This window comes from Malaclemys terrapin, chromosome 1, assembly GCF_027887155.1.
Source record: "Malaclemys terrapin pileata isolate rMalTer1 chromosome 1, rMalTer1.hap1, whole genome shotgun sequence".
NCBI classification, from domain to species: domain Eukaryota; kingdom Metazoa; phylum Chordata; order Testudines; family Emydidae; genus Malaclemys; species Malaclemys terrapin.
In genome coordinates, this window is record NC_071505.1 from 61,719,003 (window position 1) to 61,731,334 (window position 12,332).

Consider the following 12,332-nt stretch of genomic DNA (forward strand, 5'->3'; position numbering starts at 1 on the left):
GACACAAGAACAATTGGATATAAACTGGACACTAGGAAGTTTAGACTTGAAATTAGATGAAGGTTTCTAACCATTAGAGGAGTGAAGTTCTGGAACAGCCTTCCAAGGGGAGTAGTGGGGGCAAAAGACATATCTGGCTTCAAGACTAAGCTTGATACGTTTATGGAGTGGATGGTACGATGGGATAGCCTAATTTTGGCAATTAATTGATCTTTGATTATTAGCAGGTAAATATGCCCAATGGCCTGTGATGGGATGTTAGATGGGATGGGATCTGAGTTACTACAGAGAATTCTTTCCTGGGTGTCTGGCTGGTGAGTCTTGCTCACATGCTCAGGGTTCAATTGATCGCCATATTTGGAGTCGGGAAGGAATTTTCCTCCAGGGAAGATTGGCAGAGGCCCTGGAGGTATTTTGCCTTCCTCTGCAGCATGGAGCACGGGTCACTTGCTGGAGGATTCTCTGCACCTTGAGGTCTTTAAACCACGATTTAAGGACTTCAATAACTCAGACATAGGTTAGGGGTTTGTTACAGGAGTGGATGTGTGAGATTCTGTGGCCTGCATTGTGCAGGAGGTCAGACTAGATGACCATAATGGTCCCTTCTTACCTTAAGTCTATGAGTCTATGCATGGGGTCAGGGGCGGGGGCAGGGTGGGGCCAGAGAAAGTTGGCGCCTATATTTCAGAGGAAGGTGAAAGGAAACCCTGAATACACAATTATGAAATAACCTGACTATGGTGAAGTTTATTCTTAACCCTCATTAATTAGAGATTGGCTTGTGCCCTCAAGTATGGGAGTTTATACCCCCCCCCTTTTATTTAATCTTATATAATGTAACAGCATGTTCCTATTATTCATACAAGCATCTGGTCTAGCTATACTTATGAGATAATCCTGCCTCAGTATTCGGCTGGGGGGGTGAGGGGGGGAGAAGAAATAGACTAGATAATCTTGAGGTCCAACCCTACATTTTTATGATTTGAGGAATATCTTTTTACAGTGAGCTCCAAAGGCTAACTTTGTGATATGTATAAAAATATTTCCTTTCTGATGTTAAATTGTTGCCTTTCAGTTTCATTGACTATCCCCTTGTATTATGATGCAGATAAACAGGAGTGTTTGATTTTCTTTCTCATAACTAATCATTAATTTGTATACCTTTATCATGTGTCTTCTTATTTGTCTCATCTTTAAACTATATAGTCCCAATCTTTTCAGTCTCTCTTCAAGTGGTGGAAGCCTTTCCATACCTATAATCATTTTGTCACATCTCTGGTCCTCTTTGCTTTCTGTTTATATACTTTTTTAGATAGGGTGTCTAGAACTGAACACAATATCCAGGTGAGAGCATGCCACTGATTTTATATCGTGCCATTGCAATTTTCACTAATATTTTCTAGCCTATTCTATATACATCTTACCATTTGGTTTGCTCAGTGTGCATTGGTGGTCAACAAAGCAGAAGTTTTCATTAAGCTAGCCAGTCTTTTTCCTGAATAAATACAGTTAATTTAGAAACTAGCAATGTGTATAAGTAATTGAAGTGATTCCTGCCAGTGTGCCTTACTTTGCATTTGTAACACTGAATTTCACTGCCATCGCCTCACCTAGTTGTGTGTAGGCCTCTCTGAAATTCTTCAATGTTTGCTGGTCTTGACTACTCTAAACAAGTTGTCATCTGAACTATTGCAAGTTTTTAACCTGATTGACTCAAGATGACCAACTACAGGACAGTCCTCTACAGGTTGGGCAAGTTATTTGGAAATAGCTGCAAACTGTAACCTTAAGAGGGTACAAGGATTATATTTCCACTTTGCAAGATGGAAGTTAATTTTAAAGACATTCCAGCACATAACATTAATGCATAATAAAGGGGCAGGAGTCTTCATTATAAACCAAGTTTTTCAGGGTATTACAATGAAGCAATTTAAATTTGCACCAAGCTAAGACATGATACGGCAGTCATCAGCCTAGCTGTTAATTTCTTTCTAAATTTTGGTTTAATTGTATAAGGCTTGGTCTACACTACCCCCCCTAATTCGAACTAAGGTACGCAACTTCAGCTACGTGAATAACGTAGCTGAAGTCGAAGTACCTTAGTTCGAACTTACCTTGGTCCACACGCGGCAGGTAGGCTCCCCCGTCGACTCCGCGGTACTCCTCTCGCCGAGCTGGAGTACCGCAGTCGACGGCAAGCACTTCCGGGTTCGACTTATCGCGTCCAGACTAGACGCGATAAGTCGAACCCAGAACTTCGATTTCCAGCCGTCGAACTAGCTGGTAAGTGTAGCCAAGGCCTAAGGTATTTTTCATTTTGGATGGCTTTATTTTTGAGCTACTCAAAGCAAACAAAATGTATAATTCGAAAACTGACATTTTGCGGGCATTAGTTCTTAATGCTTTTGTTGGTATTTTGATACTGAGATAAATTTAACCTGACAAATGTGATTTCACAGGCATTAGTTTTTCATAACTTTTAGAACAAACTAGACATTGCCAACATCATACAATAAAATCGTAGCTGTTCCATCAAGGTCCAACTGACAAAGTAGCAGCTCCAAAGACATCAGTTAAGATTTTATACTCATTGGCCCCAATTCTGCAAATAGATATGCTAACAAGGGACCCTTGAGGCTGCACAGAGGCCCACTGATGTCAGTGGACTCCGCACAGGTGTTAGCAGAACCATGTCTACTTATAGGATAGGGGCCATTGTCACTATGAACTTTGATATATCAGGAAGTTTTGACGGGAGGGAGGTTTTAATTCTCATTTTCATCCTTAAAATGATCTCTATGAAGATAAGGTTTTTAAAATCCGTTCTTGTGGAGGGAGAAGCTTTACCACACACACTCACTCACTCTTTCTGCAGGGGCCAGTCAAAACTGCTGTAGCCTATGCCTGGCTGCTCACAGAATCATCCCAGCAGCCAGTGATCACTGGGAGCAGAGGGACACCTACACTTTGTCCTCTTTCACCTAGCTATGGCCCCATACACTGGGGTGTAACAGAACTATCCTAGCAGCTATATGCCATACAATGATTCCTCATACTCAGATGTACTCCTAAAGGAGTTGGATCTGTCAAGTGTTTGGTGGCTTTGCACAAACTGGAGCTTCAAAAGAAACCAGAGGAGGCCCAAGAACAGGTCCCTGTATTTTGTAAAATAGGAGGTTTACACTGGATCTGCTCTCTTAGCACAGAAGTGACAGAAATGCTAATAGAGTTCTAAAGCTATTAAATTGACTCATCAGACTGCTCAGGCCTAGAGCCCTGCAAACCTGCGGATAGCCATGGACCATGTTTGCGGATCAGATGGGAATACAAATTTTGTATCCGCACAGGGCTCTACTCATGCCTAGTCTTGCTGAGGAAACCCCTATCTATTGATTCCTTTTTCACTGCTGATTGTTGTGGCACATCTCTTTGGCTTGTTCACCTGATTTATCAGGCTCCCAGAGGTGTGGTTTTGTTTTTTTATTGCCTGTAACTATTCCCCACCCACCACATAGCTTTTTATATTAGGAGACAAGAGCTCCGCCCACTTTCAAATGTTGAGCATTGAATGTATTGTGTGCTCTCTCTCATATTCTCTGTCTAGAGGTCTTTAAAGCAGCCCAGTTGCTTTATACTTGGGGCACACAGACATGTGGCCACTGCCTGAAGTATATCTTGGTTCAATATCTGACTTGTGTAAGCTTTGTTTGGATATGAATGCTGAGGGGTTACATTTTACAACATTGAAATAAACAGATAAGTCTATTCTGGAGTCTGAGATCTTACTTTTTCCCCCTAGAAGGTGAGCCTATAGAAGCGATAGCCAAGTTTGACTACATTGGAAGATCTGCACGAGAACTCTCCTTCAAAAAAGGAGCCTCCCTGCTTTTATATCATCGAGCATCTGAAGACTGGTGGGAAGGAAGGCATAATGGAATTGATGGCCTAGTACCTCACCAATATATAGTGGTGCAGGATATGTAAGCATGTCTAGTTATATAATATACTTGAGTGATTGCTCCTTGTTAGGAAGCAGCTTGTTGAACTAGCTAGTGGGGTATCTCCCAAATGTGAGAGGGCTTTGAAGACTTTGAAGGCTCATAAACACCTGGGAGATTTTGCCTCCAAACGGGCAAGAGGTGACGTGAGTGAAGTCAATAAATAAATAGGTCATCAATGAGAGTTCAGCAGCTGGAGATGCAATTATATGTCTAGTTTTAATTCTATAAGAGGACAAAAACAGAAGAGCCATGATGCCTGCTGTCCTACATACCTCGCTTCCTGGAAAGTGACTTCTCAATCTATATCTTCCTTTCAGGGATGATACCTTCTCAGATACGTTGAGCCAAAAAGCAGACAGTGAAGCCAGCAGTGGGCCAATAACTGAGGACAAGTCCTCATCCAAGGATATGAACTCCCCAACTGATCGTCATCCTGACATATATTTAGGAAGGTAAGGTTAACATAGCAACATTTCTGCATTGCTTTGCAGCCGTTAGATTGCTTCTGGGCTCATGCAGTGGCAGGATTTCTTCACACACACCTTGTTAAAAATGCTAACATCCTATGATTTCTACATTTGTGTAGGCAAAGAAAGAGATCAGAACCACCTCCTCTAAGACGCCTAGGCAGGACCAGTGATGGCCATTGCCCAGTACATCCACCACACACACTCACCAACTCATCAGTGGAGCTAGGTTCCCCCAACATGGCAAGTCATTGCAGTCCTCGAGCACTTCTTCACAATCGCAACCTCAACGCAGACAGCCCCGAAAGACGACGTAGACCTGGGCATGGCAGCCTCACCAACATTAGTAGGCATGATTCACTAAAGAAGACGGATAGTCCTCCAATTAGAAGATCTACATCATCTGGTCAATACCCAGGTTTCAATGACCATAAGCCACTGGACCCAGAATCAATAGCTCAGGTTGGTCTCTTTTCTTTGCCTCGGTGAGGAGCATGGTCAAATAGATGTAAATGAACATTTGACTTTCACAACACAGAGAGTTTATTTTTTTATTGAAAAGCTGTATCGGAAAAGTATCCCACTTAACTTTTTGCCATGAGAGCCTAGGACAGAGATGTGTTAAAGAATCATGGGAGAAAGGAGGGCAAATAGGAATAAAAGTTGCAACAGCATTACAGTGAAATAATTTTCAGTTGTACTGAAATGAAACTCTGTGCCACTCAGAACATAGGGATAATGTACAGTTACTGTTTCTCAGTTATGTAAACCCGTGTGCTCTGATGGAAGTGGGATTAGCTTTCATAATTACTGTGCAATTATTTCTGAATCTTACAGTATGCAAATCTGTGCTCCAATTGGCTACTAATGTCCTCAGTCACTTGAAAACATAGGAATTAGCATTTCAGAGTCTGTTTTTTTAACATTGTTTTTGTATAAATGTAGAGATTTTTAACTCTTGTGCCTATGGAACATGCTAGGTAAAAGTGCAAATAAATCTGAATAAATAGACCGTGCCATCCGTAGGAGAGGCGGCTAGTCTTTCTCAGCAGCATAGAGGTGAGAGGGATAGAATAGCAGAGACAGATAGCACCAAGAAGCAAGTTATTAATTCTGTGCTACTGAAGTGTGCTAACTCAGTAATAGCCATATCTTGGGCTAATAAATACTTCTGTCCTACTCAAAGCTCATTTAGTTTAAAATATGGTCATTATGTAAACACTCAACACCCTCAAATTACCATCTGATTACAAAAGCATTTAAAATAATCCTGCACTGACATTTCAAAATGTCATGTAACTTTTGCTTCAAAGTCTCTGCTGCTTATGAAGTGGGAAGAGAGAGTCTCAGTTGTTGTGAATGACTCAGACATCAATTTTCATTGTTCTTATTTCAACAATTTCTAATCTTTTAAATACTAGGTTAAGCTATGTTCCTTATTTACTGCCCAGGAGCTATGCACAGCTCTATTTGGCTTTAATTAAATTTGTACACACCTAGACCAGACAGAGACAGAACTTGAACTTTGACTAAATCATGTAAATGCTGCTGTAAACAAGCATGAAACACCTGATAGTTTTCTTATTTAACCCACTTGTGCCTCACCAAAACTGAAAAATTAACCACAAAGCCAATCTTGGCATGTCCTTTTAGTAGATGTACTTTAAGAATAAATCTAAATGTGCAAAACAAACATATGGAAATATGCTCATAAATGATCTCACTAAACAGTATCTTGCATGACAACTTCTAACCATGTCTGATATTCTTCCTTAAAATTTAAACTACAAATATGAGGACATTGGGGGGCACATCATCATTTATACATTAAAAAAAAATCTATTGAATGAACAAGTCATAAGAGATATGTAGGGCCCTTTATTTTCAGTTTTTATTTTAATTTTTCCTGGGAATTTATCAGTGTTTATTACCACAACAAAAACCGGTGAAAACCAGTGCAAAAACTATTAATTTTTTTAAGTAAATATAGGTGTTTGTTTTCAGTAGATTAATCTTTGAATTCCGTTATTCAATGTGGTTTGCTGCAGAACTCAAAACACAATGCCACCTCTGAGTTTAAGAAAACAATATAGGTCTAATCCTCAAATAAAACTTTTCATTTGAACAAACAGTTTACTGTTGTGGACTTAGAACTGTTTACATTTAATAATTGGGTCTCACAATTTGCCGCGCATACACTCAACTTCATCCTTTTTGTATTTTTAAAACTTTTGAATACTTCCTTGTGTACTGAAACATATTCTGATACAGATTTTCATTTTCTTCCCATTTTAGTGTCAGATCTTTAACCATTATCTGCTAACAGCTTGAAATATGTATGTGGTGGGCATGAAATTGATCAGTAGGTTCAGATGCACACGCACTTCAGAGTTTGCATGTGTGTCTGTTTGTCTACTGTGTGTATCTTTCTAGACTAATACATAGTCTTACTTCAACAGGCAACTTTGCATATACACAGAGACTAATGTATTGAGACATATCTCATGCAATGCATTGTATTTGCCTACTAAAACAAGTTATTTTTTTTATAAATTTGAATGATACAAAAGTAGGGTGAAAATCAGAAAAAAAAAAAAAGAATACTTTTTGTAAAGCCTGGGAATTTTTTAGTAAAAATCAGTTTAAACTGAAAACGAAGGGGCTTACATATATGGCAGTTTCCTGCAATATTCTCAAAAGAACTGATTCGTATTATTGTGGGCTGGGATTGTATGCAATCTCTCTGGGAGGAGATGTGACAGATATTGCAACTCCATGCAGTATCTTAAGGTCCATTGTTTTAAATTAATGGTTTTACTGTTTTCTATGCCATCGGGGGGCGGAGGCTACTGCAGCTCCTCCAGGAACTAAAAACAGTGGATGATGATTAAGGCAAATCAGCCAGGTTATAACCCCCACAGAGAAGTGCCAGCTCCTTGGGAGGCTCACATATATATTTCAAACTAGATTCTCCAGAGACTAACTACAAAGAAAGGACTTTTGGAAAATAGCCTGAGTTTAAACTGACACAGGATCTGATCCAGCAATTGACAGGACCTTCTGTCCAAGATGGGGCCCCAATCCTACTAGGGCCCTCTGCTAAACTTTTTGCCTGCTTATGTGAACTTTTATGTTTTCTTTGTAATGCTTTTACCTTAAGAATAAATATGCTTGCTTAGAAAGAGCTGTGAGCTGTGTGATAGCTTATAACTGCTGGCAATTACACTGGTCACAGCCCTTAGAGAGAAAGCAAAGTGCAGGTGCTGGCCTTTTTAGGCAGTCTGGCTTACTGGGGATATCACAGCGTAGGCAGGGAACTGTGCAACCTTAAAGATCCACCAGTCACAAGGGAACAAGATGCGAGTCCCCACCCAAACGAGGTGATGGCTGGGAACCAGAAGCATAGAATGGGTACCCTTGAAGGGCAATACAGGTGTAGTTGCCCTGAAATTGTGATATAAGCAAGCAGCGCTCACTGCCACAAACACTTTTAAAAGCTGGAAAGGTGGCCTTTATCTTTCAAGATGTCCCTGATTCTTAATACTAACCACCAACTTCTCTCTCCACCTAACTGAAAGTTATCAAAAGCACACTTATTTTACCATTTGTCTTGAATTACATCTTTATTTTAAAAAAGGGAGTTATATAGGCCAGGATTTTCAAAGCCAAATTGGATGTCCAAGTCAGTTTTCCAACTTCAGTTTTACTTTCATTAAAAAAAAAATCCCTGTGCTAGAGTATTGTTCCTGAATATTTTAGGGTAAGATGAGGAGTATAGCACATAAGCTCTTAGGCTTTACATTTATTTAAATATTGTTGCAAATCAATCATCAAATATTTGTTCTCTTAATAGTAATTTAACAGCAAGCAGCAGAGTATGTTTTTAATGGCCTACCTGAATTTTGACCCTCTACCATTAAGTTAATTTATGTTCAACACAAGCTGCCATCTTGTTCAGGAAGGCCACTTTTAAATGAGGTTGATGTAAATACATGCAGTGTTGGTGTAGCCATGTTGGTCCCAGGATAATAGAGAGACAAGGTGGGTGAGGTAATATCTTTTACTGAACCAACTTCTGTTGTGAGAGAAGATTTTGAGCCTTCTTCTTCAGCTCTGGGCTGTAAATGGGCTTAATACTGCTTCATAATATTTGTTAGAAATGAATGGATGGTTTATAACTGAAGTCATGCATTTCTCAAACTTCTCCCTCGGCAACTACCCTTTGCATTCAGTATTTAATGACTTGCTGCTCTGTCTCTCTGCTCTGACCAGGATATTGAAGAGACAATGAACACCGCTCTGAATGAACTCCGTGAGTTGGAACGTCAGAGCTCTGCGAAACACGCCCCTGACGTGGTGTTGGATACATTGGAACAAATGAAAAACTCACCCAGCCTGGCCACCTCCACAGAATCACTAAGCCCTCTCCATAGTGTAGTGCTAAGGAGCACTGAGCCTCAGATTCGACGTAGCACTAGTTCTTCCAGTGATACCATGAGTACTTTCAAGCCCATGGTGGCCCCCAGAATGGGAGTGCAGCTAAAACCCCCAGCTCTGAGGCCAAAACCCATTGTTCTTCCAAAAACAAATCCTACCATAGGACCTTCCCCTCCTTCCCAAGGTCCAACAGACAAATCTTGCACAATGTAAAAGGAGGTGGAGTGTGTTACAGAAAGGAACGGATTAGCGATAGAAGTCAGGGTTCCATAACACTATTAGTTCATGTTTATAACTGGAGATGTTTTGTTTTTCAATGTTTTTGAATGTAATGTCTGAACTAGTATCATTAACGTGGGCATTTGTATTTTGTATAGTTTCAATTTTTTAAAAAAACTGGACAATTGTGTGTCATTTTAAAACAGACTTGAAAACTTGATGCTGCACCATTTGTAATAAAAGGAACAGATCAGAAATGGCTTCCCACTTTGTACAATATTTCATAGTCTTATTGTAGTTTACTTAATAAGGGATCCTAAACAAAGGTAACTTGAAGGAATTCGTAAGTGGATGTGGAACCCTTGATCACTAGATCACTGGTTCAAATCTCAATCTGGTTGGTAAAAGCTAAAAGTTAGCATCTGAGGGATTAGTCAATGGCCTGTGTGAAGTGTGTATGTAATCTCAGTCCATATAAATTAAAATAACACTTTCACAGTTGGCACTAAGTATTTAGCATATTTTTGGTAGTCTTATCAAAAGCCAAGTGCTGAGTAAGTATGGAGACTGAATTACTCTCTTTCTGACCTCACTCCAGGTCAGGGTTAAAGTATATTGCCTGGACGGTATGAAGTTTCTAATACTGCCACTTGTGCTGTACCTTTCTTTTGAAGCTAAAACTTCAGTCCCCAGGACTGTCAGACACTTTTCACAAGCACTAAATTCACTTACAGTTTACAATTCAGTGAACCAAGTAACTGCAGCTATACAGGTGTGGGGATCTTTCTGTAGTGTAATAAAAGATTGAAAGTATCAGTTGAACAATAATTCAATAAAACATTCCTTGGACCTTATTGCTCAGTATCCTCTTCAAACAAGTCGAGCTGCAATAACCACAGTTTCAAGCTGCTGTATCCTCACTAGTTATCCTTCACAGTGCAAACACTGTGCATGGTTTCTCTATGATGCTTACTAAACTATTCTGCTCCTGAGTTCTTGAATAACTTCTCTCAATTACACAGGAGGTTGTTAGAACCACAGAAATCTCATTTGCTATTCTCTAGACTAAACCTAAATAAAATTTGCCAGAACCAATTTAAAAAAAAAAAAAAAAGTCTATACCTTTCTTGGGTCTGTGTGTGAGTGAAGATTTTATCAACTTTGCTTAGTGCTCCATTATTAAATTTTCTTATACATGTCAATTAATTAGACAGCTGTTTTGCACATTAACATTAAGCCATAACATCATTTCTGTAATTATTTTTCAATATTACTTGCCCAATCTATAGGATCATTTATAGCAGGTTTTTAATTTACGCAGCCATGCAAACTATTTATAAAGAATACCCTGTTGGCTGTTACCTAAAATACCATAGCCAAGAAACAATATCAGCTTGATGGTCATCTATAGGAATAAAACTGGCTTCAAATAAGATTTCTTTCCTCATAGCATTTGTTACATTAGGATCTTACCATTCTTCCTATGGAATGTTTTAAGTTGTACCACTCACTATATGGAAACATAATTGGGGAGAGGGAAGAGTTAGTATCTTGTAACAAAGATTTGATTAGTGTATTATAGTCTATATAAAGTCATAGAAGCCATGTCCTGTTGTCATTTGGGGATTTATTTATTTCCACTGTGGTTTACTAATTCTAATCACTTGATAAGGAACTCCAAGCCCTGGACATGACAAATATCCCATAAACTGCATTTGAGAGCAATGCTGTCAGGGCCATTTATTGTTGCTGATATTTGCAGCCCAAGGACTGGTCCAAAAAAATCCAAGGAATCTATAAGTATGTCTGTTTGGGGGCTACCACATATATAAACTCTTAGCTAGCACAGTGGACTCTTGAGGTGTCAGTCAGTTTAATCCACTGAGGCTACCACTGTATAAACAGGGTAACAACTTGTCAAATTTATGTTTAATCTTGTATTTCTTGACTGTACCCTGCCGCCTATAGTCCTAAACTCCAGGGCAAGGTTCTAACTGAAGCTAGTCCCCATTAAAGGTTGGCCTTAGTCTATTGGTATGTTCACCTGTCCAGGACCAGAAATTATTTTCAAGTAAGTTCCCCAAACTTATTAAGATCAATGGAACAAACTGGAATTCCAGCTCTAATTTCCATAATGTTTTTAGTTTAGTAATTTGTTCAATACCAGTGTGGCATAATTGAGATGAATATCTGTATCTTTAAATTATATAGGGAATTTTGTATGTTTAAATAACACTACTGGACTCCATAATGCTTATTAGAAATTGTTTAGCAAAAGAAAATATTAGAAACAGTGCATTTAGTGAATGCATCCACTTAGAGCATTCACACAAGTTAAATGTGTAGTTTGATGGTTATTATAGATACTTAACGTATAGTAAGTGGATATGTAACAGGAAAGACTGACAACTACAAACATACTAAGGGGTAACTCTTGCACACCTAATCAAATCAGTATTGTCCTTTACTGTCAGTTTGATAAATTACAGTACTGGTAGCTTCCTGCTTGTTGACTGTTACCTAATTGTGTCAATGTACATCTGTAGTATGTACATGTGAAAGTGCCTTTAAAATTTTAGAGGAGCTTTAGCCTTGCTCTTGTACTGTTGCATTTCCATTGCGTTCACTCTTGCTTGTATACTGTTGCATTTTCATTGCATTCATATCTGCTCTTGTACAGCCACATTCCCTCCATTTTCAAAAAACAAAAAAATTAAAAATAGTTATGGAAAAAAAAATGTACTGTTAATCTGTTGTGACAATGCACTTTTATGTATAGTACTGTACATTTTGGCATGTACCATCACAGGCTTCAGTATACATTCAGGTTTGTTCCCCATAGTGTATCTTTATAATAAAGAAGATAGTTCTGTCTGCATTTGTGTAGTCTAATGGTGTGCAATCCTCAGTACATTTTTATATGTGTATCCCCAAATGACCTTTTCCTTCTTGGTAATGTGAAATCAAGAGGCTTGAGAGGTTCCCCCCCACCATTTCCCACTAGTTTTATCAACCCCATTAGTCTTCCCAATTTCCATTTTGCCCCCTTTCCCCCAAGTGGCCTTTCCAGATCAAATCTTACTCTGAGACTAGATGACCAGATCAGAGGCACCTGCATGGGCCTTCACAAAGCCCTACCTTATCTCCATAAACATCCCCCGACTTTTTACCCTTCCCTAAAACTTACCGCTGTGGCTCTCCTTTGGAT

General features: G+C 39.1%; 1 protein-coding gene across 2 annotated transcripts in view; it reads left to right on the forward strand.

The window, feature by feature from the left end:
* Positions 1 to 11,998, forward strand: part of SRGAP1 (SLIT-ROBO Rho GTPase activating protein 1) — a 245,843-nt gene extending 233,845 nt beyond the window's left edge. The window contains exons 19-22 of one of the 2 annotated variants that reach the window (XM_054025469.1): positions 3,800 to 3,980; positions 4,319 to 4,453; positions 4,588 to 4,930; positions 8,741 to 11,998. In XM_054025469.1, coding sequence (XP_053881444.1) covers positions 3,800 to 3,980; positions 4,319 to 4,453; positions 4,588 to 4,930; positions 8,741 to 9,118 — 1,037 coding nt within the window. In that variant the 3' untranslated portion in view covers positions 9,119 to 11,998. The remainder of the gene's footprint in view (positions 1 to 3,799; positions 3,981 to 4,318; positions 4,454 to 4,587; positions 4,931 to 8,740) is intronic. The other variant, XM_054025478.1, reaches the window with a different exon arrangement.
* Positions 11,999 to 12,332: the final 334 nt, after the last annotated feature.